Below are 27,046 nucleotides of genomic sequence, written 5' to 3'. Positions count from 1 at the left end.
AATGCAGAGTTTCCAGAACCCCGGGAAACCCGTGCAGGAGGCGTCAATTTCAAATTGCTGCCAAAATCTCTGTCAATGAGCCTCATTTGAACATTATAATTACAGGCCCGCCTCTCCAGAGTAGGTTACTCGCATGCAGCCAAACCAGCCACGATAAAACTGGAAGTAGGCGCTTTCATGGCGAGTTCGGGTCAGGTTTCACATCAACAATTTAACCCCCCCCCTCCCCATCATGGAAGGGTTAAGATTACCCCCAATGCCTTCAGAGAAGGTGGGAAAGAAAAGAAAACTGGGTGCAAGCAAGTGGTTTTCATATTAAGCGAGAAACTCAATACGAATTCCAGAAAGTAAATCAAACAAGAGTAATTTTTTGTCATAACTGGCTCGACTAAAATATGATGCTGCTTCTCTCAGTTACACTGAAACACATTAAAACGTGATCCGTATATAACCTGTTCTATGGCTCCAATTATAATGGATGATTGAGGTCAGCACTTGGACTCAAAACATTGAAGTTGTTGACTCCAAATTGGGAGATCAACCAATGCACATTGAGAATTTAAACAAATCAATACTACAGGCATTTTCCATGAATATTTGAAGACCAGGCCACTGCAAAGTTTTATCCCTGAACAGCTCTTCAAAGATTTCACGCAGGCCTTACAATTTTTTTCTTTTTTAATTCAATTCTTAAAATACACATTTTTTGAAGTAATTGTACAGTTGAAGCATATATCATCATATTTTATCATTGTATATTTTGATAGCATGGTACTTGTGGAAAGGTGACTTGGTACATAGACATTTCTTAACATGACTGTTCTTGGCACTGAGTAATGCAGGTCAGGGGATTGAGACAACTTGTTTGGTCTTGGTTTCTGGGGATTGGTTAGACCCGAGGACCCAGTGAAAAGAGAAAAGTCTACAAACTACTGATCATGTTGGATGGGGTCATTGCCCTTCATTATCAGTGGTTTGTTATGCTATGGCGAGACTCCAAAAACAAGTATTTTGGTATTTCACCATTCCAAGTGATACCAAACATCACCTGTTCTAATTGGTATATGTCGCACATGCTTCAGCCACACGTTTACTATGGGGAGAACTGCACTACTCAAGGAAGGTTCGGGAGTGGGTGGAGAGAGAAATGCACCTTCTGATGACCATGTGTGTGGGAAGTGTATCCAACTGCAGCTACTGGCAGATCGCATTGCGGCGCTGGGGCTGCGAATGGATACATGCTGGAGCATTCGCGATGCTGAGGACGTTGTGGATATCACATTTAATCAGTTGGTCACATCGCAGGTAAAGGCTGAGCAGGCAGGAAGGAAATGGGTGACCGCCAGGCAGAGTAGTAGGCGCAGGGGTCCCCTGTGGCCATCCCCCTCTCAAACAGATATACCGCTTTGGATATTGTTGGGGAGGATGGCTTATGGGGGGAAGGCAACAGCAACCAAATTACTGGCACCATGGGTGGTTCTGCTGCACGGGACGGGAGGAAAAAGAACGGGAGAGCTATAGTGATAGGGGATTCTATTGTAAGGGGAATAGATAGACGTTTCTGCGGCCGCAAACGAGACTCCAGGATGGTATGTTGCCTCCCTGGTGCAAGGGTCAAGGATGTCTTGGAGCGGCTGCAGGGCATTCTGGAGGGGGAGGGTGAACATCCAGTTGTCGTGGTGCATATAGGTACCAATGATAGAGGTGAAAAAAGGGATGAGGTCCTAAAAGCTGAATATAGGGAGTTAGGAGGTAAATTAAAAAAATAGGACCTCAAACGGTAGTAATCTCAGGATTGCTACCAGTGCCACGGGCTAGTCAGAGTAGAAATAGAAAGATATTTCAGATGAATACGTGGCTAGAAGAATGGTGCAAGGGGAAGGGATTCAAATTCCTGGGACATTGGAACCAGTTCTAGGGGAGGTGGGACCAGTACAAACTGGACAGTTTGCACTTGGGCAGGACCGGGACCGATGTCCTAGGGGGAATGTTTGCTAGTGCTGTTGGGGAGGGTTTAAACTAAAATGGCAGGGGGTTGGGAACCTGTGCAGGGAGACAGAGGAAAGGGAAGCAAGGATAGAAGCAAAAGACAGGAAGGAGAAAAGCAAAAGTGGAAGTGAGAGAAATCAAGGGTGTAAATCAAACATGGCCGCAGTAAGCAATAATTCTAAAAGGTCTAAGTGTTAAAAAAAACAAGCCTGAAGGCTTTGTGTCTTAATGAGAGGAGCATTCATAGAAAAATAGAAGATAGGAGCAGGAGTAGGCCATTCGGCCCCTCGAGCCTGCTCCGCCATTCAATGAGATCATGGCTGATCATCCAAACTCAGTACCCTGTCCCTGCCTTCTCCCCATATCCCTCGATCCCTTTAGCCTTAAGAAATATATCTAACTCCTTCTTGAATATATTTAATGAATTGGCCTCAACTGCCTTCTGTGGTAGAGAATTCCACAGGTTCACCACTCTCTGGGTGAAGAAATTCCTCCTCATCTCTGTCCTAAATGGCTTACCCCTTATCTTTAGACTGTGACCCCTGGTTCTGGACTCCCCCGCCATTGGGAACATCCTTCCTGCATCTAGTCTGTCTAGTCCTGTTAGAATTTTATAAGTTTCAATGAGATTCCCTCTCATTCTTCTAAACTCCAGCGAGTATAAGCCCAATCGACCCAGTCTCTCCTCATACGTCATTCTTGCTATCTCAGGTATCAGTCTGGTGAATCTTTGCTGCACTCCCTCCATGGCAAGAACATCCTTCCTCAGATAAGGTGGGTGAATTAGCTGCGCAAATAGATGTAAACGGATATGATATAATTGGGATTACGGAGGCATGGCTCCAGGGTGACCAAGGCTGGGAATTCAACATCCAGGGGTATTCAATATTCAGGAAGGACAGGCAAAAAGGAAAAGGTGGTGGAGTAGCATTGCTGGTTAAAGAGGAGATTAACACAATAGTAAGGAAGGATATTAGCTCTGATGATGTGGAATCTGTATGGGTAGAGCTGAGAAATACCAAGGGATAGAAAACGTTACTGGGAGTTGTATACAGACCCCCAAACAGTAATGCTAAGGTTGGAGATGGCATTAAATGGGAAATTAGTGATGCGTGCAATAAGGGCACAGCAGTTATCATGGGTGACTTTAATCTACAAATAGATTGGTCTAACCAAATTAGTAACAATACTGTGGAAGAGGAATTCCTAGAGTGTATACGGGATGGTTTCCTGGACCAATATGTCAAGGAACCAACTAGAGATCAGGCCAGCTTAGACTGGGTATTATGTAATGAGAATGGATTAATTAGCAATCTTGTTGTGCGAGGCCCCTTGGGGAGGAGCGATCATAATATGATCGAATTCTTCATTAAGATGGAGAGTGAAGTAGTTGATTCAGAGACTTGGGTACTGAATTTAAGTAAAGGAAACTATGATGGTATGAGGCGCGAGTTGGCTAGGATGGATTAGGGAATGTTACTTAAAGGGTTGACGGTGAATAGGCAATGGCAAACATTTAAAGATCTCATGGATGAACTACAGAATTTGTTCATCCCTGTTCGGCATAAAAATAAAACAAAAAAGGTGACTCAACATTGCCTAACAAGGGAAATTAGGGATAGCATAAGACCCAAGGAGAGGACATAAAATTGGCCAGAAAAAAGCAGCAAACCTGAGGATTGGGAGCAGTTTAGTATTCAGCAAAGGAGGACAAAGGGATTAATTAAGAGGGGGAGAATAGAGTATGAGAGTAAGCTTGCAGGGAACATAAAAACTGACTGTAAAAGCTTCTACAGATATGTGAAGAGAAAAAGATTGGTGAAGTCAAGCGTAGGTCCCTTGCAGTCAGAATCAGGGGAATTTATAATGGAGAACAAAGACATGGCAGACCAATTAAATACATACTTTGGTTCTGTCTTCACAAAGGAGGACACAAATAAACTCCCAGAGATGTCGGGGAACAGAGGGTCTAATGAGAGGGAGGAACTGAATGAAATCAGTATTTGTAGGGAAATGGTGTTAGGGAAATTGACGGGATTGAAGGCCGATAAATCCCTAGGGCCTGACAATCTACATCCTAGGGTACTTAAGGAAGTGGCCCTAGAAATAGTAGATGCATTGCTGGTCATCTTCCAAAATTCTATAGACTCTGGAACAGTTCCCATGGATTGGAGGGTAGCTAATGTAACCCCACTATTTAAAAAAGGTGGTAGAGAAAAAACAGGGAATTATAGACCAGTAAGCCTGACATCAGTAGTGGAGAAAATGCTAGAGTCCATTATAAAAGATGTAATAGCAGAGCACTTGGAAAACAGTGACAGGATCGGACAAAGTCAACATTGATTTACAAATCTACTTGCTTGACTAATCTACTGGAATTTTTTGAGGATGTAACTGGTAGAATAGATAAGGGAGAACCAGTGGATGTGGTGTATTTGGACTTTCAGAAGGCTTTCGATAAGGTCCCACATAAGAGACGAGCATGCAAAGTTAAAGCACATGGGATTGGGGGTAAGGTACTGACTTGGATAGAAAACTGGTTGGCAAAGAGTTGGAATAAATGGGTCTTTTTCCGAGTGGAAGGCAGTGACTAGTGGGGTACCGCAGGGATCGGTGCTAGGACCCCAGTTATTCACAATATATATTAATGACCTAGACGAGGGAACTAGATGTAATATTTCCAAGTTTGCAGACGACACAAAGCTGGGTGGGCGTGTGTGCTGTGAGGAGGATGCAGAGAAACTCCAGTACGATTTGGACAGGTTGGGCGATTGGGCAGATGCAGTATAATGTGGATAAATATGAGGTTATCCACTTTGGTGGCAAAAACAGGAAGGCAGATTATCTGAACGGCAATAGATTGGGAAAAGGGGAAGTGCAACGAGACCTGGGTGTCCTTGTGCACCAGTCGCTGAAGGTAAGCATGCAGGTGCAGCAGGCGGTTGAGAAGGAAAATGGTATGCTGGCCTTCATAGCGAGAGGATTCGAGTACAGGAGCAAGGATGTCTTGCTGCAGTTGTACAGCGCCTTGGTGAGACCACACCTTGAGTATTGCGTGCAGTTTTGGTCGCCTTATCTGAGGAAGGATGTTCTTGCCATGGAGGGAGTGCAGCGAAGATTCACCAGACTGATATCTGGGGTGGCAGGAATGACGTATGAGGGGAGATTGGGTTGATTAGGCTTATATTCGCTAGAGTTTAGAAGAATGAGAGGAGATCTCATTGAAACTTATAAAATTCTAACAGGACTAGACAGACTAGATTCAGGAAGGCTGTTCCCGATGGCGGGGGAGTCCAGAACCAGGGGTCACAGTCTAAGGATAAGGGGTAAGCCATTTAGGACTGAGATGAGGAGGAATTTCTTCACCCAGAGCGTGGTGAACCTGTGGAATTCTCTACCACAGAAGACAGTTGAGGCCAATTCATTAAATATATTCAAGAAGGAGTTGGATATATTTCTTAAGGCTAAGGGGATCAAGGGATATGGGGAGAAAGCAGGGACAGGGTACTGAATTTGGATGATCAGCCATGATCTCAATGAATGGCGGAGCAGGCTCGAGGGGCCAAATGGCCGACTCCTGCTCCTATCTTCTATGTTGCTATGCTTACAATTATTAGTAAGCATTGCGCAAGCATGTTGACTGCGTCAAGACTGGTCATTGCCCTATTGGTCTTCTGGATTGCCATTTAGAATGGCTAAATATAGGGAAATGATCAGAATATATGTAAGCAGGTTGCTCTAAAGTGTGTGCCGTACTATCCTGAAGTGACCTATATGCATTTTGTTGCAGATGATGGTCTTGAGGATCTATCTCCTTAGCTTGTCACATCTTCTCCCTTAACAGACAGCCTAGGTCTGGTTCCCAGGGTTCCCTAATTCTTTGGTCATGAAGATAGCACAGTACACAGGGAAGAGATGCTACAGGAAAGTGGAAGAAAAGTTCCAGGGGGTTGGCTCATGATGAAGTCTGCAAAGTACTGATGAGTTATGGAAACAGTACATTACCTGGAGACAGTGGTCAGGTAATCAGGTGGGAAAAGGTGAAAAATTATCAACTAATTGGCGGAAGGGCATGATCTGGCCATCATGGAGAGTCTGGCCTAATTTAATAATCTCTTTCTCATGCCAGGCTCCGAATTCACCTGAGGAGAGTACTCCTGCCAACTCCTCATTGTGCCAGATTAGAAAGAGGGCTGATTGACCCAACTGGGACCTGCAGGGAGGCACAGACCTCTCTCCTGACCAAGAGGGCTGCAGTGCTAATCAAGTGCTTTTGGCTTTCCTTTGATATCTTTTAGGAGTGTATGAAGGTTAAGTTGTGCAGGGGGCTAGAAAGGCAGTCCTAGCTTCCCTTCCCTGCAATGGGTTTTGCCAAGAGGCTAGGGACCGGGCACAAGATGTAATCACTTTGGTCTGGCTGCAAAATAAGTTGGAAGGCTGAGGACTCCCTCTTGTTTTGGGAACTAAAAGCACATTCACAGCCACGAGCTCACTCAGAAGAACTTGGAATGCAATTGTCAAAGTCATGAAATTGTCAGACTAGTACTTTATAAAATGTTGTTCTTGGGATATGCAAGCCTGCATGCTGCTCTGAAGCCATTAAGAGTCAACAATGTAGTGTGGGCTGGAGTTGCATGTAGGACAGATCAGGTAGGGGTGACAAGGTTACTTTCTTGAACACCACTACTGAACCAGTTGGGGTTTTTATGACAATCCAACAGATTTAATGGCCATTTTTTTCAGGTGCAAGTCTACGAATGATCAGATTTATTACATTTAAATTTCACAACATGCCATGGTAAGTTTTGAACTCTCAATCTTTGAGTTGTTGGTCTAGTGGCATAACCATTACATTACTGTATCTACTGTGATAGACAGCTTCTGAAATAAGTGGAGGAGGTAAGGGAGAATATTCATTTTGATTGTGTTCATCCCACCCAGGAGTAACATGGACAGGCTCATTTCATCTAGTTAGGTTGGCACATTAACTAGTTTAGGTGGGGGTTGGGAGTTCCTTTTACAAAGTATTGCAAAGCATTTACAGCACAAAAACAGGCCACTAGGCTCAACGGGTCCATGCCAGTGTTTATGCTCAACACAAGCCTCCATCCACCCTTCATCTAATCCCATCAACTTTGTACAAGGTAGTGTCTTTTGGTGCGACATATATACCAACGCACCTAAAGCCATCCTCATTCCATACAAAGGAGTAGGACTTCCGTATTTCTATGGGGCTATCTTCCATGAGGGACACGCCCTCGGTTTTACAGTAATTGAGTTTATAACCAGGGAGTCACTCAAATTTTTTACTGCTTTGAAAGATGCTAGGTAGTGAGGTGGTTCGGTAGTGGAGCGGAGGAAGACAGGTAGCACTGGTGTCTGGTTTCTCGGTGGAGTGGGGCTGTCGAGGAGCAGAGGTCAGCAGTGCACACTCAGGACGTGGAATGCATGTGTAGGATTTAAATCCACTTCCTGAATGTGTCGCTAAAGGGCAGGCCCTACTTCCAATTACAAATATTTATCTAGTGAACATTAGAATGCCAATGTGATATTAATTAATATGCAAATTGGAAACCTATACCAACAAATTTGCACGTATAATAAATGTGACATGTCAGAACAAATGACATTAATTTAAAAATACTTGTCAAACTTTGAGGAACTCACCAGTAGTTCCTGTAGGGCAGTTGGTACACACTATATCCCTAGTTTTTGGCACCATGGCACAGCTTGAACCACTTGGACAAGGGCACGGACTACAGTCCTCTGAGCTACCAAAGGTAGGATCACCATAGTAACCATCCCTACACCGCTCACAGTTTGATCCTGCTGTGTTGTCCCTGCAGTAACATTCACCTGTAGATAAACCAGACAAACAAAGCAATTCATTATCCAAATACATTCTCTAGAAATTAAAATGCTTAATTTGTTAAGCCTTTCTGTAGCAGCAAGCACACACACACACATTTCAGATGACAGGCGGGACTGCAGATAATTCCTTGAAAGATAGGTATTTTATAAGTACTGAGTGGAAGCCCACTGTCCAGTGCTGTACATATTCGATGGTCAGGTGAAACTTTTCTGTGAATTTTCAAACAGGTGTACATGATCCCAGGACAAGTGTAAAACATTGCAAGGCCAACTTTTACTCATGTACCAGAGGCAGGTCTGATACATCGTTCTGGACTGAATTGCCCTAAATAAGATCCAAAAATATGGTGGGACAACTGCAGAGCTCTGCAGAGCAAAATCAAGGAAACAGCAGCATTGAAATGACCAACATTACTGATAATTAATACTCTTGGTTTGTTTAGACTTAGGATTATAGATTTACTGCATTAAAAGATATTAAATCTATTTTTTTTTATATGGGCATCGCTGGCAAGGCCGGCATTTATTGCCCATCCCTAATAGGCCTCAAGGTGGTGGTGGTGGTGGGACTACTTCTTGAACCACTGTAGTCCATGTGGTGAAAATACTCCCAGAATGCTGTTAGGAATAGAGTTCCAGGATTTTGACCCAGCGACGAAGGAATCCCATTAATTACAGCACGGTTTTGATGAGGTTTGAAATACATACATTTCTACGTATGAGGATGCTCACAGATAAACAAAAGTGAAAGTTGTGTCATATTATAGGAAACTGCAACACTGGTAACTTCCATTTAAAACAAAGGCACTGATGAATCCATGATTCATTTTAAAGAATACTCATGGGAAGCTGGAGGTAAAAATCCTCTTAAAAAAACAGGAGCACACCAGTTTCTCCCCAGAAATATTCAATTATGTGGTCAAATATTCTGCTGACATTTATTATCGGGGCTGACGCCTGAATAAAGGCTACCTAGATAAGGTATCAGAACGTGACAGTTTGCATATCCCAGCAAATAGTCAATGCCTTTAGGAGAAGGGGAAGGAATAACTGGTGAGAAAGGTGCTAGTGGTACTGGGCAGTTGACAGAGGACACAACACCCTTTAAAGTTAGATTGTTGTAATAAATTGATTGATGCATGGGACAGCCACTGGAAAATTGAAGCATTCCTTTAAAAGAAGGCAAGTGGAAACTTTCAAATATTAAAAGGAGGACGTTTTTAAGATCATCAACACGGTATTATGGGAGCATAAGAACATAAGAAATAGGATCAGGAGTAGGCCAATCGTCCCCTCGAGCCTGCTCTGCCATTCAATAAGATCATGGCTGATCTGATCCTAAACGCCAATCTACTATCACAGAACCATCTCCTGAATCTGACAGAATTAGACACACGAAATAGGAGCAGGATCAGGCTACACGGCCCCTGGGCCCGCTCCGCTACCCACAGGGCCATGTCCGATCCGAACCTAGACTCATGTCCAAATTCCTGCCCGCTCCCCGTAACCCTTAATTCCCTTTACTTCTAGGAAACTGTCTATTTCTGTTTTAAATTTATGTAATGATGTAGCTTCTACAGCTTTTTGGGGCAGCATATTCCATGGACCTACCACCCTCTGAGTGAAGTAGTTCCTCATCTCATCTCAGTTTTGAAAGAGCAGCCCTTTATTCTAAGACTATGCCCCCTAGTTCGAGTTTCACCCATCATCGGGAACATCCTCCCCGCATCCACCCGATACAACCCCTTCACAATCTTATATGTTTCAATAAGATCGCCTCTCATTCTTCTGAACTCCAATGAGTAGAGTCCCAATCTACTCAACCTCTCCTCATATGTCCATCCCCTCATCCCCGGGATTAACCGCGTGAACCTTCTTTGTACTGACTCGAGAGCAAGTATGTCTTTTCTTAAGTATGGACACCAAAACTGTATGCAGTATTCCAGGTGCGGTCTCACCAATACCTTGTACAACTGAAGCAATACCTCCCTATTTTTATATTCTATCCCCCTAGCAATGAAAGCCAACATTCCATTGGCCTTCTTAATCACTTGCTGCACCTGCATACTAACCTTTTGAGTTTCGTGCACCAGGACCCCCAGATCCCTTTGTACTTCAGTACTTTCCAGTTTCTTGCCATTAAGATAATAACTTGCTCTACGATTTTTCCTGCCAAAGTGCATAACCTCACACTTTCCAGTATTGTATTCCATCTGCCAAATCTCTGCCCACTTACTTAGCCTGTCTATGTCCCCTTGCAGGTTTTTTATGTCCTCCTCACTCACTACTTTCCCCCCCATCTTAGTATCATCTGCAAACTTTGATATGTTACACTCGGTCCCCTCCTCCAAATCGTTAATATAGATTGTAAAGAGTTGGGGACCCAGCACTGACCCCTGCGGAACACCACTAGTTACTGATTGCCAGTCTGAGAATGAACCATTTATCCCAACTCTCTGCCTTCCGTTAGATAGCCAATCCTCTATCCATGCCAGAATATTACCCCCAATCCCGTGATTTTTTTTTATCTTAAGCAATAATCTTTTGTGTGGCACCTTGTCAAATGCCTTTTGGAAGTCTAAATACACTACGTCCACTGGTTCCCCTTTATCCACCCTATATGTTACTTCCTCAAAGAACTCCAGCAAATTTGTCAAACATGACTTCCCCTTCATAAAACCATGCTGACTTTGTCCTATTAAATTATGATTATCCAAATGTCCTGTTACTGTCTCCTTAATAATGGACTCCAAAATTTTACCTACCACAGATGTTAGGCTAACCGGTCTATAGTTTCCAGCCTTCTGTCTACTGCCCTTTTTAAATAAGGGTGTTACATTAGCAGTTTTCCAGTCTGCCGGGACCTTTGCTGAGTCCAGGGAGTTTTGGAAAATTATTACCAATGCATCTGACTCTGAAATACTCCTGTTACATTGTTAACACCCACGATAAAAAGAGAGGCAAAAATTGCCAATCAAAATTGTTTGCTCTTTAGGTAAAGGGACCCACTTATAACCACAATACCATCTTGCATTCAACCATACGCTGACTCAGGCAGCAGCATGTTACCTTAGGTGATGTTAAAGGAGTACGGATCTAGGTTGACTACCACTATGCCCCATGACAAGTTCTCAAAATCAGGCCGGCCTGGGAGTGAAGCCGAGGTACTTCACACAAAGCGAGAAGAGAAAGAAAGAAAAAATGGCACAAGTCCATTAACTCCACACTTGTGCACTATAAACTCAGGAATTAAATTGGCAGACACATATGGGCTGTCTCCAGGCTAAGAATGACGTAGCACATTGGGCTGAGCTGGGGAAATAGAGAACAACAAAAAAAAGGAAAGAAAAAGTTGCTTTTGGTGGGGGGGGTGGGGGAGAAAGAAAGGAGAATGTCACTGCATAAGGTAAGTAATTTTCAAGCACAGGTTTATTCAGATAGTCTCAGTGAGCAAAAAACACCAATCTAGGCAGGGTTTTTTCCCCCCCAAGCATAAGCTCTGGCCACTCACCATTTTCAGGATCACAGGTATCACTATGTGCATTGCAGCTGCAGGGCACACAGGGACTGAATGATCCACGACTAGGATCCTCCCTCCTGTAGCCTAATGCACACTGTTCACAGAATTGTCCCCGGTATGCAGTTGGGCAGGTGCATTGCTCTACCCATTGAGCAGGGGATCCAGAGCCAGGACGAGCAGTAATTAGAGTCACGTCATCTAAGTGGCCAGGGCCTGTGGGGGAATAAACAGAAGTTAGCCACAAACACACTAAACTTAGTGAGGATCATAGTCATGCAAGTATCTGGACACCAGCAGTAAAAAATCAATTATATTCCAAAACATTAATTTACATAGAACAGGTGAATAGCATCAGTTTTATTTTTTTTATTGGAATTAAATTATAAAGACAGCTACACAGACTGCAATACAAATTACTATGTACCCCAATCTTTCCTATTCTCTGGAACGCCCTTCCCTAAACTTCATTATCTCTTTCCACCTTTAAAAACCTCTTCAAAGTCATCTCTTTTGATTTAGCTTTTGGTCACGCTTCATAATCTCTTCCCTTCCTGACTTGGCATCAATTTTCCTTACACTATTTGTGAAATACCATGCGATGTTTCTTTACGTTAAAAGGAACTGCTTGCCAAAAGATGTCAAAGGAAATGTTTACTATAAAAATAATTATCTGTATATTAAATTAAACATTCTCAACTACCCTGTTTATTTCATGGAAAACACACTTACTATGCTCACTGTATGTGCCTCGAATCTTGATAGCGGTCAGATTGTGGAGAAGCCTCTGAAATTCAAAAGAGGAAAGCTGTGGCCTCCAGGGATAACTTGTCACTTCATGAAGTCTGCAAACAAAAAAAAGCTATTGAACATTTATTTACAGTATTTTCAAGTAAAAGTATAACCAGTAGTTACCTCAAATTTAGCTCAAAATGTACAGTATATATTTTGGGTATTTTACAGAGCCCGGAGCACGATTTGAATTGGAGTGCACAAGGAAAGCAGATTCTTGCAGGGGGTGGGAGTAAAGTCTGTTCCTAATTAAACTGACATTGCTTTGAACACAAGGGACTGGGTGGTCCAGTGCACACCATCAAGTTTTCACCTCCGGGATCTGGCTTTCAATTCAGGCGAAGCAGATGGGATATCTACTCCATTTTTTTTTTAAATATGGAAGGGGAGAAAGAGACATTAATCCTGCTATTATAGTAGTGATACTGGCTCCTGCTTTGAGAGTGGCATATGGTTTAACACTGCTCTGTATTCAAGCAACATGGAGCTCTGTGCATGCATATTTAAATATAATCTGCACTGAAACTAGTGTGAAACAACCACCTCAAGGAAATCTTGGACAGCATCCAATAAATAGAATCTGGCAGAGAACAGTTGTCTTAAACTGTAGTTACATCACAGATTCTGCATTGCTGCAACATGAAAAATCATACACCTCTCCCTTCTTTTGGATCTACAACCAAAGATCTGCCAGTGCAGATCTGAAACAGGCTGGTGTGCAACTGCAGCTCAAGGCAAATCTCGCTCTGATCTTCTCTTCCTTTAGAGCCGGGGGTGGGTGGAGGAAGAAAGCAGGGAAATAAATACTTGGCCTCTGCTCAGCACTTTCCCCAAAGACATAACATATACATTGCTAGTGTGTGGCCTACAGATACAACACACATTCCAACCTTTTGTGACAAGGAAGTTAGGGGTTCCAACATATTGCCCAAGGCTCCAACTTGCTATTAATAAGTTCCCAAAGTACAATGAATACATTTGGGCCACCTCAAAATCTGGAGCCCAGAACAGAGTCTATGCAATTCAACACGATTAAAAAAATAATAATTGGTTCTAATTTTAATGACTCATATATAGACAACATCCATATGTCCTCGAACTCTTTTCACCTGAAGACATAGTTCTGTGGGCTTTCTGTGGGATACGGGTTTCCCTGAGCTATTAGAGGAACCGTCACTCTCAGGCCTGCTCCTTCCAGCACTAGATCCTCGGCTGATAAACGTGTGTCTCTCTTATCCACATGGAAAGTGAAAGAGAGGTTCTGACCATAGCTCATCAACTGATTCCCCAAAATATTTGCTGGAAAAAAAACACAAGGGAAAGCAATGACTAGGTCTGCAAGTGTCTAAGGAGGTATTACCCTTTTAAAAAGTAATTCATATAAATCAGATGGTTCTAGGCCTTCAACCTTAGCCACCAATTCCGTCAATATTGCTCTGCATTATGAAGCAGCAATTATCAAATCAATTGTACTCATTTTCTCTGGAACAAGATAACATATTGTGCAATGACTGAATTTACATACCAGGAGCAATGTAGTAAACAGGGAAATAATCGTTAGAGACCACAGAGATGTCACGGCTCACTGGGGACCACTGAAGCAAGACCTCAGCACCATCTCGCTGCTCAGCCCGCCATCCGTCATCACCTGCATATCCAAAGAGACAAGTAAACAAACGCTTCACGCCACACTACAAGCGTAACAACGTACTGGCCTCTGGCCTATTATCACAGTTTCATTCAATGCTGTTATATAGGAACTATGCTCATTTCACTGCATGTTTACTTGGCAGTACAACACAGATCTTTGAACAGATCAACAGGATCATAATGAAGTACAGTAACTACTTGAGTCTGTCCATTTACAATTGGTTTGGCACATACTTGACAAAGGGGGTTTGGAACACAGAGGTCAGAAGAAATCAACACCCCGCCCCCCCCCCCCCGCACCACACACTAGTAGATGTGAAAAAGCACGCCCAAAGTTAATGACTGCTGTGCAAATGAACTCCTTTAAAAGGTAGAGCTGAATCAATGTCTCCCAAAGGGTTGAGTTATAGGGATAAGCCAAGGTATAGACAAATACTGTACAGAACATGGTGTATAAAGTTCTGTTTAGACCATGGGAATTCTTCTGTTATAATATAACTTGTCAGGGTAAATGTTGCATTGATATCCTGCAGGGTTTTTTGATTACCTTTGGGTATCCGAGAAGATTTCTTAGGCACACTACCTGTGGTTTCTATTGCCTACCTCATGAGATTGAGAAAGTTGGAGATAAGAGTCCATTGCAGTGCAAGCTGGACATGTTCCACTGGAAAGAAGGGAGTCAATGGGCCAAAATAACTTTTTTTTCTAGTGCAAACTCAATGTTCTTCTGTACACTATATAAAAATGTTAAGACTGAGATTTTAGTTATTTGTCCGTGCAACAAAGTTTCTACTGGAGCCTGAGCTGGACGTTATTGTATTTGCCAAGTCTGCATCAAACCTTTTTCAAAGCTCAGCAACACCAAGTCAAGTACATGGCCATAGTTAAAAACATGGAGGTGTGCATGTTAGAAAATCTCAGCAACACCTGTATCAAAGCTCGATATGATCCTCTCTGTGCGGTAATCCTCTGCTTTGCTACAAACAGAAGAATGGCCAAAGCAGAAGCAGGCTGTGCAGCCATGGGCATTCTGGGGGTCCAGGTTGAAAAATCCTGGCTTGCATCTATAAAAGAAAAAAAAATCTCTTATGAACATACTTATTGATAACATTTCAAACAAAATTTTTGATTTATATGAACCTTGCTGCTAAATTATTGAATTCTCATCTATACAATGCAAAAGCCAAATAACCATTGTGGGTTTACAAACTGACCAGTCTGTGTTTTGTAAGCCTCAATGAACAAACTATCTAAATGCAAGCAAAGAATTGTTTCCTCAGCTAAAACTACTTAGCAATATGACAATTAAAATTTTTAATTAGCTATATTTGTTAGGGACTACTAAATGAAGATGACAGAGGACAGTAACTTTTGAAGTTAGTTTAGTTACTATTCAGCTACTGAAAGGTTCCATATTCTGGGCCAGTTCACAGCATGTACATGGAGTATTGAAGATGAACCTTTCAATTGCAGTTGCACAGCTTACACACAGCAAAACTACAAGTTGACCTAGAGTCCAAAGCAGCATTGAATCTGTGGGAGGGAGTTCAGGGAAGAATGACAAAGATGAACCGATGACATCAAGCCCTCAGTTATGAAGAAACTTACAGAGCTGAACATGTTTTCATGGGAGAGAAGATAACTGCGGTGAGACATGATCCAGATCTTTAAAAATACTGAGAGACATAGATGTAGATGTATGCAAGCTATTTGACTTGGACTATGGCCACAAAACTAGAGGAAACGGGTTTAAAATTAATCAACCTCAAGTGAGACGAGAGATTAAATGACTATTTTCCCCTGATGGAATGTCGGATATATAGAACAGACTCATTTCCAGTTAAAGTAGATGATACTGAAAAGAAAAAGGAAGACTTGCATTTATATAGTGCCTTTCACGACCTCAGGATGTCCTAAAGCGCTTTACAACCCATGGAGTACTTTTGACATGTAGTCACTGTGATAATGCAGGAAATGTGACAACCAATTTGTTTACAGCAAGATCCCACAAACAGCAATGTGATAATGACCAGATAATCTGGTTCGTTTTTTTAAAAAAAAATTTAATTTTTTTTAAAAAGGTGAAGTTGGTTGAGGGATAAATATTGGCTGATAAATATCATTTGAAATAGTGCCATGGGATCTTTGAATTTTCTGAATGCTAACAATCTACTAGTCAATAGCCTGAGTTTTTCTTCATCAATACTCAAAAAAGACTTGGATCCAGCACAGCTTTCCTATTATTTTTGAATCTGCATAGTATTAGAATCTGACTTCATTTTTTTTCAGTCTCACAACAACTGTAGCAACCTGGTAAAGCAGCAAAATTACTACACAGGAGCTGCCTGTTAAGTGATCCAATGAAACAATTCTTTTGAACTGAGGATGCTTTCAAATAGTAATTTTTAACCCACTTTCACAAAACAAGTAGCATATCACTGGGACAGCCACAGCCTGAGGTGCAAGATTCCAGCGTGAGCAGATTACCTTCCGGACTAAAGTTACATTTGCAACCCAAAAAGGTCCAAAAAAAAACTTCCCTTATTCCAGAGGATTTCAAGGCAGATGTTCCAGCAAATTTAGTAGTAGAACCCAATTTCCTACAGACACCAAGTTTTTAAGGCAATAACCAAAGAAAGCTTTGTCTAGTTGGGGATGGACCCAATAGCTTTGTTTGATCAAGGAAAAAGTACAAATGGAACCCCTTAAGCTGATGATCTTCAAATTGATCAGTTCCACAGATGATTAAAACATCCTCCGAAGCTGGATCAATCTCCCCTGTTCCTTTAAACATTTAGGCTTAGAACATAATCCCAAAAGCCAAAAGTAAATGGAAGTGCATTGAAGGGAGCCACCTTATTTCCACCACCTTACTCTTTCTCACACTTCTGTGCTGCAGAAATGAAGGCAAGCCTCTTGGTGGTTTGTTAAAGGACAAAAAAAAACTTGATTAATACGAAATTGGAGAAATCCCACAGAATGGTGCAGGATTCCCTAGGATTTTGAAGTTCAGAGTGACCATACATCAGGCTACTTTTTAAATTTTGAAAATCAATAAAGATCCTCCAGGACGGAGAGAAGTATGGCATGTAGTGTGCACGCACTCAAGAACAGGAGCTTTCATCGCAAAACTGCAGTAGTTGTGAAGCAAGTCACTACACAGAACAGGTATAAATTTGTAGGATTTGTCAGAGGGCGTCACACTGTGCCAGGTTACTTGCCACACAGGAAAGTTAACACTGAAGCTTCAAAAACTGGAACTGCCCAATTCTGAAGCAAATGATTTGCTCAAGATTTTTTTCTTGAACAGGAGGATACTGTTACAGACAATAAAAGGAGAACTAACAGTGGCCTGCAGGCAAGGCTGTGTGGGAAGTCATACAACTTTACAAGAAAGCTGAAAACTGCTGAAGAAACATTGTTCCAATCAGTTTGCCCCATAGCCCTATCCTAAGATATGTATAAAAGCATGAGGATGGAAGGGGGGGGGGGGGGTGGGTAGAGGGAACGAGAGAGTATCCAAAACTATGTGTCATAAATATAAAAGATAGTCAACTAATAAATCCAATAGAGAATTCAGGAGAAACTTCCTTATCCAGAGAGTGGAACTTGCTACCAAAAGGAGTAGTTGAGGCAAATAGCATAGATGCATTTAAGGAGAAGCTGGATATGTACATGAGAGAACACGGAGGGATATGTTGATAGGGTTAGATAAAGTAGGGTGGGTGGAGGCTCGTGTGAACCAGCATAGACGAGTTGGGCCGAATGGCATGTTTTTGTGCTGTAAATTCTCTGTAAAATGACATATACGGAGATACTACTTTTCTCTAGAACTCTTAGAATCCCATATCTTCAAAATAAACAGACTTGCCTCTCACAGTTGAATCCCTCGACATTATTCTTGCATATACAACGTCCTGTATCAACACTGCATTCTGCTGTGCTACCAGAAGGGTTACAGGCACATGGTCTGTCAATAGAGAAAGCATATTAGAAATACAAGAACAGCTGCACTTGACCCAAAACTTCTGTGGGACAGATGGCAAGTGGCGCACCAATAGTTAATACAAAGGCAAAATACTGCGAATGCTGGAAATCTAACAGAATATGCTGGAAATACTTGAGTCAGGCAGCAACTGTGGAGAGAGAAACAGAGTTAACGTTTCAGGTCAGTGACCTTTTGTCAGAACGGGAAAATGTTACAACTGGAATGATTGTGCAAGGCATATCATAACCAATGCTCCCATTTTTTTCCGACAGCAGGTAAGAACATAAGAATTAGGAGCAGGAGGGCCATACGGCCCCTCGATACTGCTCTACCATTCAATAAGATCATGGCAGATCTTCGACCTCAACTCCACTTGCCCGCCCGATCCCCATATCCCTCGATTCCCCTAGAGTCCAAAAATCTATCTATCTCAGCCTTGAATATACTCAACGACTCAACATCAACAGCCCTTTGGGGCAGAGAATTCCAAAGGCTCACAACCCTCAGTGAAGAAATTCCTCCTCATCTCAGTCTTAAAAGGCTGACCCCTTATCCTGAGACTATGCCACTATACTGGAATTTTTTGAGGATGTAACTGGTAGAATAGATAAGGGGAAACCAGTGGCTGTGGTGTATTTCGACTTTCAGAAGGCTTTCGATAAGGTCCCGCATAAGAGATTAGCGTGCAAAGTTAAAGCACACGGGATTGGGAGTAAGGTACTGACTTGGATAGAGAACTGGTGGGCAGACAGGAAGCAAAGAGTTGGAATAAACGGGTCTTTTTCCGAGGGGCAGGCAGTGGAGTATCGCAGGGATCGGTGCTAGGACCCCAGTTATTCACAATATATATTGGCCCAGAAATTCGGGTCGGGGGCTTCCCGCGGGTGTAAGCCCCCAACCTGCACTTACCTTGCGCGCCGGCAGTTGAGCTGTAGAGCCCCATGGAATTCCGCTCCGGGGCCTGGCCCAGCTGCCAGCGCGCTGTGCTTGTGTGTCCCAGGGGCGTAGTTAGTGCGATGCGTCCCCTGGGATCACGTGAGCCATGGGCAGCCAATCGGAGGAGGGAAAGGCCCATTCATAAGATTGACAGGAAGACCTGTCAAAACTTATGAATACTACGGCCCCAAAATAGCAGTAAACCTTCAAATAATTTTTTTTTTTTTTTTTTTTTTAAATCACATCTTTAAATAATAAACTATAAATTACATTAAATAACTATTTTAAACAATTAAAATTTTTGAAAAAAATAATTTTATATTCTAACGGGGCTTACGATCCCGGGAAAACCTGCAAAAAAAAACTAAGTTCAAAGTGCACGCGCAGCCTCTCCTGCGCGCGCGTTCGACCTCTGAACCCCTTCGTTCAGAGGATCGGAAGTGCCGGTTTCCCGCGCATGCGCAGCGCATGCAGAATACCGGCACTTCCATTCGGCCTACGGGCGAGTACCCCATGCGTACTCACCCGTGGAAACCCGAATTTCTGGGCCAATATTAATGATCTAAACGAGGGAACTAGATGTAATATTGCCAAGTTTGCAGACGACACAAAGCTGGGTGGGCGTGTGTGCTGTGAGGAGGATGCCGAGAAACTCCAGTCTGATTTGGACAGGTTGGGTGATTGGGCAGATGCATGGCAGATGCAGTATAATGTGGATAAATGCGAGGTTATCCACTTTGGTGGCAAAAACAGGAAGGCAGATTTTCTGAAGGGCAATAGATTGGGAAAAGGGGAAGTGCAACGAGACCTGGGTGTCCTTGTGCACCAGTCGCTGAAGGTAAGCATGCAGGTGCAGCAGGTGGTTAAGGCGGCAAATGGTATGTTGGCCTTCATAGCGAGAGGATTCGAGTACAGGAGCAAGGATGTCTTGCTGCAGTTATACAGGGCCTTGGTGAGACCACACCTTGAGTATTGTGTGCAGTTTTGGTCACCTTATCTGAGGAAGGATGTTCTTGCCATGGAGGGAGTGCAGCGAAGATTCACCAGACTGATACCTGGGGTGGCAGCAATGACATATGGAGAGAGATTGGGTCGATTAGGCTTATATTCGCTAGAGTTTAGAAGAATGAGAAGAGATCTCATTGAAACGTATAAAATTCTAACAGGACTAGACAGACTAGATGCAGGAAGGATGTTCCCGATGGCAAGAGAGTCCAGAACCAGGGGTCACAGGCTAAGGATAAGGGGTAAGCCATTTAGCACTGAGATGAGGAGGAATTTCTTCACCCAGAGCGTGGTGAACCTGTGGAATTCTCTACCACAGAAGGCAGTTGAGGCCAATTCATTAAATATATTCAAGGAGTTAGATATATTTCTTAAGGCTAAAGGGATCAAGAGATATGGGGAGAAAACAGGGACAGGGTACTGAATTTGGATGATCAGCCATGATCTCATTAAATGGCAGAGCAGGCTCGAGGGTCTGAATAGCCTACTCCTGCTCCTATCTTCTATGTTTCTATGTTTCTAAAACAAAGAGGGGAAAAAAGTCCTTTTATAGTTATATAACAATTAGAAAGGTGCACTGATGGTGACACTCCCACTTCAATTTAACTTCAGATTGAATAAATAGGCTAACATGCTAATACTCAGGTTTTTTTGTCAAATTTCTCCCTTCCCCTCCTGAAGTTATTGACACCTTGCTAGGGTACAGCTCCATGAGTGCTGGGCATTCAGTGATCTCACCAAGGTGGCAAGTACTCACACAAGACTCAATAGGCTATCCAACTGGATCTTTTCCGTATCCAACAGTGGAGACTTAGTTTCTGTACAATCCATAAAAACGTTAATCCGAGCATGTGGGAAAGTTGCCAGCAAGAAATGAAATGTCGTGGCAACCCAGCATGTCCTAATTAACTGAGCACAGAGTGCTTGGAATGGAGTAATAAGAAACACAGCTATCTAAGGAAATTAAACTGGAAATGCAGGGCAGCAATTTATAAAGTTTGTATAATCTTCCCTACTCAAGTTTATCTCTCTTGACAGAAACGGATTTCTGTGGAAACAAATTAGGGGCAATATAAAAAGGGCAAATTAATTTAACCAGTAGACACTAAATTAAAAGATAGTACCAGCAACCGCTAGTGTAAAACAGCTTATTATACATAGAGCAACTACTGCTGGCAACAATACCTTAATGTGTTGGCTTGAAATTTTCCCATGTTATTTCAGCAGAGGTGTTAAACTAGTTCCAAGAAACAGATCGACGCCATCATTAAAATAGGTGATCAGGGGAATGTTGCATGAACACATTAATCACTCAGCTGTTATTGCTGCCAGCAGTAATTTCTACTCCATAATGATTAAAAGCTACAGGCAGGATTGCTTGGGGGGGGGGGGGGGGGGAACAGAAGCAATCCACAAACACAATGCATGTATTAAAATTAGTGAGCAGCTAAGTGTCTACCATCATCTTAAATATCTGTCACAATATAAGTTACTTAAATATCTGTTACCGTCACCAATAGAAATGCATGAAAGGCAAGGCAACTACAATACAATAGGCTTCCAATTACCTGCATCCTGCTTCAGTTAGTGAGTGGTAGCCGGGCTGGCAATGGTCACATTTATCTCCCATCACTCCTGGCTTGCAGCTACACCGACCATAGATATCACATTGCGTGCTGACCGAACCTTGAAAGCAAAGAGAAACAAATATAATTTGTCCACCTAGAAAAGCAAGGCTTTTTAAAGAGGTGTGGGGGAAAGAAATAAGAATTCAGGAGTAATCAAATATAATTTCAAAAATGGTTGCTTCTATCACAGCAATTTGAATAATTCTGTTAACCAAAATCTTCAGTTCACTACTATTCCCATGATAACTGTATGCAGCGTTTGCATGCATTTGTTAAAATTCCCAACCGCCTCCTCCACAAGGAGCCAGAAAAGTGAGCAGCACCAAATCCCAGTACTTGGCAAGTCACAGTCTAAGCAGTAGGAGAATAATAAACAGAATTGTGACTTCAAAGGAATGTAGAGAGTAAAACAGTTTACAAAAATTGAACGCAAAATATTTATCTGCATTCAAACACAATATATAGCTACTGTTACAAGTACACGCACGCAGCACAGAGCTTAGTACATAACATGGAAATCTGGAGAAAAATCCTACATAGTAATTTGAGCTCAAGGGACACGTCAGATCCATTAAAAAATTGGTCCATTCATCCATACTGAAGGAAGAGAGAGTCTGAGAAGCAAAAGTCTGGGAAAATTTAGTCAAATGTTATGACAAGTTAAGCTCAACAGATATATTACTAACAATTTGTACAATTATGTAATAATTTTCTAAAAGCCCAGATGGAATCTTCAAAGTTTTCTAAAATTGCAGCAATAGAGTTTAGTTACTGTAGTGACCGCTCGGTTTCATGGATATGTACTGAAACAGATTTGTGGGTTCCTGCCCAACAAATTTTTTAAATCAATTTAGGGACTAATAGAAAAAGTCACTTAACAAGTACAGGGAAATTCCAAGATTTTTTAGTAAGTGACAACGTGATGTTTATAAGCGCATGTGCAGTTTTATAAAGAAATTCTCAGCACTTAGTTACTGAGATGTCAAGTCAGTGTCAAAGGGACACCATGTTTAGGGATACATGCAATTCCAAGTGAGCCCATTTTCAAAAGATTTTTGGACTCTAGGGAAATCCAGGAATATGGAGATCGGGTGGGAAAGTGGAGTTGAGGTCGATGATCAGTCATGATCTTATTGAAATGGTGGAGCAGGCTCGAGGGGCCGTATGGCCTACTCCTGCTCTTACTTCTTATGTTCTTAAGCGCAAAGGTTTCATACTCAATTTAAGCTACTGACTTGTAACCAACTGACGTTTAGATTTTATTAAAAGCAGTCGCAGAGAGTTCTGGAAAAGAGAGTCAGAACAGACCAGGGGGTTTGCAATACAGTCATACAGTTTCTTTTGTGATAGAGACATCAGGGAATGGCTGATTCAATTTGCATGTGCAAATTAGCGCCACTTGATTAATACATTATTCACGATAGAAAATTATACTGATCAAACCACAAAGACAGGACTCAAGCTTTGAGTTATTGAACAGTCCTGTCACTCCATTGGCAATTCAAAAAAGACAAAGGCTGGTAGAAGTGTGGAACACTCTCACAAAAAGCAATAGATTCTAACTCGATTAATAATTTTAGCCAAGGGTATTAAGGGATTTGTAGCCAAGGCAGGTGGATGGAGTTGGGATACCGATCAGCCATGATCTCACTGAAATGGCGGAACAGGCTCGAGGGCTTGAATGGCCTACTTCTGTTCCCATGTACCCCTCAGTACACCTTGAGTACCGATGCTGCAGCTGTTTAACATGGGGCTTTAGAGCTTACTCTACAGCAGAGAACTTCCCTGGTGAATTTGAGCAATTCACATTTCACTGCAGCTATATACACAGGCACAGATTTTGTTGTGTCTAATAGCCTCAACTGAATGATGGACTCAAGCCAAAGTGATTGACATGAGATTGATATAAAGGATTTAATGCTAATTCAGTAGCTCTGCTGCAAGGGAAACTGCAGTACTAGCACTGGGTTGCAATTTAATAACATCCAGTACAAGAAATGGATTAAGGCAGAGGTGGACATAAACACAGTTACATACAATATTAAGCTTGAATCATCCTCAAAACCTCAAAGGAGAGACACAATTTTAATTCTTCTGCCCCACCAACTTACCATTTTGCAGTTCTTGCTCAATTAGACTCCATATCTGCTTGTAAGTAAAGGTTCTATATAACCAAAGCCATACAAAGTACATCATTGATGTTTTTTCTCAACATATGGTACCAAAAGTGTGTGTACAGTTGACAAAAAAAAGAAACTCAATTTTCAACAGGTATACACTCACCCACTGGGTTACAATTGCAGGGCAGACATTGGGCTTCCGGACCCTGGCGGTAGAAATCATCCCTGCACCTCTCGCAGTTGGGACCATCCGTGCTCTCAATACAGTTGCGACAGTGTCCGCCATGTCCGGTGGCTCGGTAGAGCTCAGAATCAAAGTAGCATTCCGCAGATTTGCCATTGCAATTGCAAGCTGCCAAGAGTAGAAATTGTAAAATAAATTACTTTAATCTGATCACTGTGCAAACTATCCTTTATGTCAGGTAGACCGTCATCACTGCAAAACAGTGTCCTGGCCAATGTTTGTCCCTCAACCAACGTCACTATCACAGATTATCTGGTCATTATCACATTGCCGTTTGTGGGACCTTGCTGTGTGCAAAATGGCTGGCACATTTCCTACATTACAATAGTGACTACACTTTATTGGCTATAAAGCGCTTTGGGCCGCTGAGGTCATGAAACGCGCTTTATAAATGCAAATTTTTCTTTTCAAAATAAAACTTCCAAATAAAACACTTCTGAAACACTCAAAACACTTATGAATATAATCCAGCATAATTCAGAGTTTACGACATGATGGGATCTTCCCTCATCTATTTTTCATAGTTTATATCATAATTGAGACTTAGTACTGAGGGGAAGATAGTTACAGTGATGTCACCAGAAACATTACAGTACAGAGATGCAAAGGAAAATTGTGAATGCTGGAAATCAAATAAAAACAGAAAATATTGCAAGAGGTCAGTGAGCATCTGGCTCCATCCGAAATATTTCTCTTCCAACTGCTGACAGACTGGTTGTTCAGTTCCAGCATTTACTGTATCTATATCTGCAAGCTACGCAATTTAGTTCCATTTAAAATATTTACATTTAATTCTTATTAAATAAGCAATATTATAAACAGAATAGAAAAAGCTATGGGATACAATTTTTTTTATACCACTAAGTGGTATGATCAGCAATGCTCTTGCAGTTTTGCCACTCAAGAGTTGCTGAGGTCATCCTACTCAGGGTACACATTACATATCTATCGGCTCATTGTATATCCTCTGTCTACATACAATTCATCTAAAGCGCCATAGGCCAACGTAGCAACTAAGGCAATTAGTGTTTGCTATTGTTAATACTCATGTAATTAGATTCAGATTGTTAGAATTTTAAATATCTGGATAGATTTATTCTTTATAAATACTATTTTCATTTTGTGGGGGGGGGCGGTGGACAGCTGGATTCTTCTGTAGCAAAGCTGGTTCATATCAGACTCATCACAACAGTTCTTAATTGTGGACCTTGACAAGCCAACAGCAGGCATGATTCTAGCAGGGTGAGCTGGATAAGGGTAGTGGTTCCACATGGAGATGGAGCAGCATTCCATCCAGACATCTGGATGCAAGTGGACAGGACATCATTGAAGTGCAAGTCAGCAGATTCAAGTTAGTGTCAGGCCGAAGACCAGTGACCAGGTGATAACAAGATAGGCGCTCGACTGACTGCATCAGATTAAAAAGTATTTTAAAATTATTTTCCTTTCTTTCTCCATTCTTTGTTGGGCTTTAAAAAAAAAATTCATTCACGGGATGTGGGCGTCGCTGGCAAGGCCAGCAGTTATTGCCCTTCCCTAATTACCCTCGAGAAGGTGGTGGTGAGCTGCCATTTCAGGAGGGCAGTTAAGAATCAACCACGTTGCTGTGGGTCTGGAGTCATATATAGACATTGCCAGCGACGCCCACATCCCGTGAATGAATTAAAAAATAGATTGGGTAAGGATGGCAGATTTCCTTTCCTAAAGGGCATTAGCGAACCAGCTGGATTTTTATGACAATCTAGTAGTTTCATGGTCACCATTAATGATACTAGCTTTCTTTATTCCAGATTTATTTAATTAACTGAATTTAAATTGCCCAGCCCAGCTGCCATGGTGGGATTTGAACTCATGAACAACGGATCATTAGACCCGGCCTCTGGATTACTAGTCCAGTAACATAATCATTACCATACTCCACAAAGGGCTGATACAGGCTGAAACTAGGAGAGGGAGGAAAGAGGAGCAGGAGAATCAGTGTTACAGGATAATATACAATTAATGCTAAGAATTAGCTGACTAGTAACCAACCAAGAACTGGAAACCTTTCCCAATGAGGACAATCTCAAAATTAATTCAAAATTAGGTTAACTTGCGAGATATGCTGATTGAGTTCCCTACTGAAACGGTGACAGCTCAAAAAAAAAAGAAACGGTGACAGCAGTACTAGAATTACTAGCACATGCACTTGAACTGGCATGCCTTTCAGAAAAGGCTCAACAAAAAAATTCTAAGGAAGGTATAGCTGCAATAAAGCATAGCCTCGGTCTTGATTTAAAATAAATGTTCAACCTACACCAAGCCAACAGAAAAAACAGAGCCTACACGTAAAAGCCATACGTTTCACTCATTTCGGGAGTTCTAAAATCAGCAAACCTGAATTTTCTGCAGATAACCATTAGCAAGACAACGTTATGTTCTTCACTTATTTTCTTTTTCCAACACTTTTCTGCCAATTTTCTCCACTCCTCTCTTGAAGTACTTGACTCCTTCCTGGGATACAATTTTGCCAGCTGTGTGTGCCCTTCAGCATCTTGCCCACATGACCTTTCTTCATGTGTGAACCCAGACAGTGAGATTCAGCTCTGGAGAGCGCCACAGCCCAGAGTGATTCTGTTCTATCCAAAGTTCACACACATTTACTTTGTGCAGGAGTCCCTCGACAGCAATTATGAATGGGATCTGTGGTTGACTTTCTCATCCTAACCAAGAGATACTGAAGTCAATTGTAACCCCCAACCCACACCACCACCTTGGTTGAAACCAGCTAACTCACTACAGACAAGGGATTGTAATTGTTTGGCAGGCAAGGCGGTGGGGGGAAAAGAGAGCTTCCTGGTATTCATGGCTCAGCTACACACTACCTTAAATCGGCTGAACCATCAGGCAGCTACATCTTAATTTTCAGTCCCATTTTTAACTGGATAGCCCACTGTTCAAAAAGTTGATAAATATCTACATACTTTGGCACCTCACCCCACACTTAGCAGGCTAACAACTGAAATCAGAACTCCAGAGCATCACATTTTTAATTACACCCACTAACATCAGAACCAGTGGGGTTTTACATCCCACTGAATTCCTTCATTTATTTATTGTAGTTTCAGAAATAAACCTTCAATAAAACATTCCAGTATGCAAATTAAACATGAAGCCTTGGTGAGACCACACCTTGAGTACAAGCCCAATGGACCCAATCTCTCCTCATAAGTCATTCCTGCCATCCCAGGTATCAGCCTGGTGAATCTTCGCTGAACTCCTTCCATATCAAGGACATCCTCCCTCAGATAAGGCGACCAAAACTGC

General features: G+C 42.1%; 1 protein-coding gene across 1 annotated transcript in view; it reads right to left on the bottom strand.

Annotated features, from left to right (window-relative positions):
- lamc1 (laminin, gamma 1) overlaps nt 1-27,046 on the bottom strand; it is a 292,326-nt gene that overhangs the window by 42,958 nt on the left and 222,322 nt on the right. The window contains exons 5-13 of the mRNA XM_085982601.1: nt 23,660-23,848; nt 21,317-21,434; nt 17,691-17,789; nt 14,747-14,883; nt 13,695-13,817; nt 13,279-13,468; nt 12,110-12,222; nt 11,372-11,593; nt 7,657-7,845 (exon numbers count right to left, since the gene is read on the bottom strand). Coding sequence (XP_085838727.1) covers nt 7,657-7,845; nt 11,372-11,593; nt 12,110-12,222; nt 13,279-13,468; nt 13,695-13,817; nt 14,747-14,883; nt 17,691-17,789; nt 21,317-21,434; nt 23,660-23,848 — 1,380 coding nt within the window. The remainder of the gene's footprint in view (nt 1-7,656; nt 7,846-11,371; nt 11,594-12,109; nt 12,223-13,278; nt 13,469-13,694; nt 13,818-14,746; nt 14,884-17,690; nt 17,790-21,316; nt 21,435-23,659; nt 23,849-27,046) is intronic.

The sequence above is a fragment of the Somniosus microcephalus genome, chromosome 3 (assembly GCF_052327205.1).
Source record: "Somniosus microcephalus isolate GS21.2 chromosome 3, FLI_Smic_1.0, whole genome shotgun sequence".
Classification (NCBI taxonomy): domain Eukaryota; kingdom Metazoa; phylum Chordata; class Chondrichthyes; order Squaliformes; family Somniosidae; genus Somniosus; species Somniosus microcephalus.
Note: the sequence above shows the minus strand (reverse complement) of the source record. Positions and strands in the feature narration are given on the sequence as shown.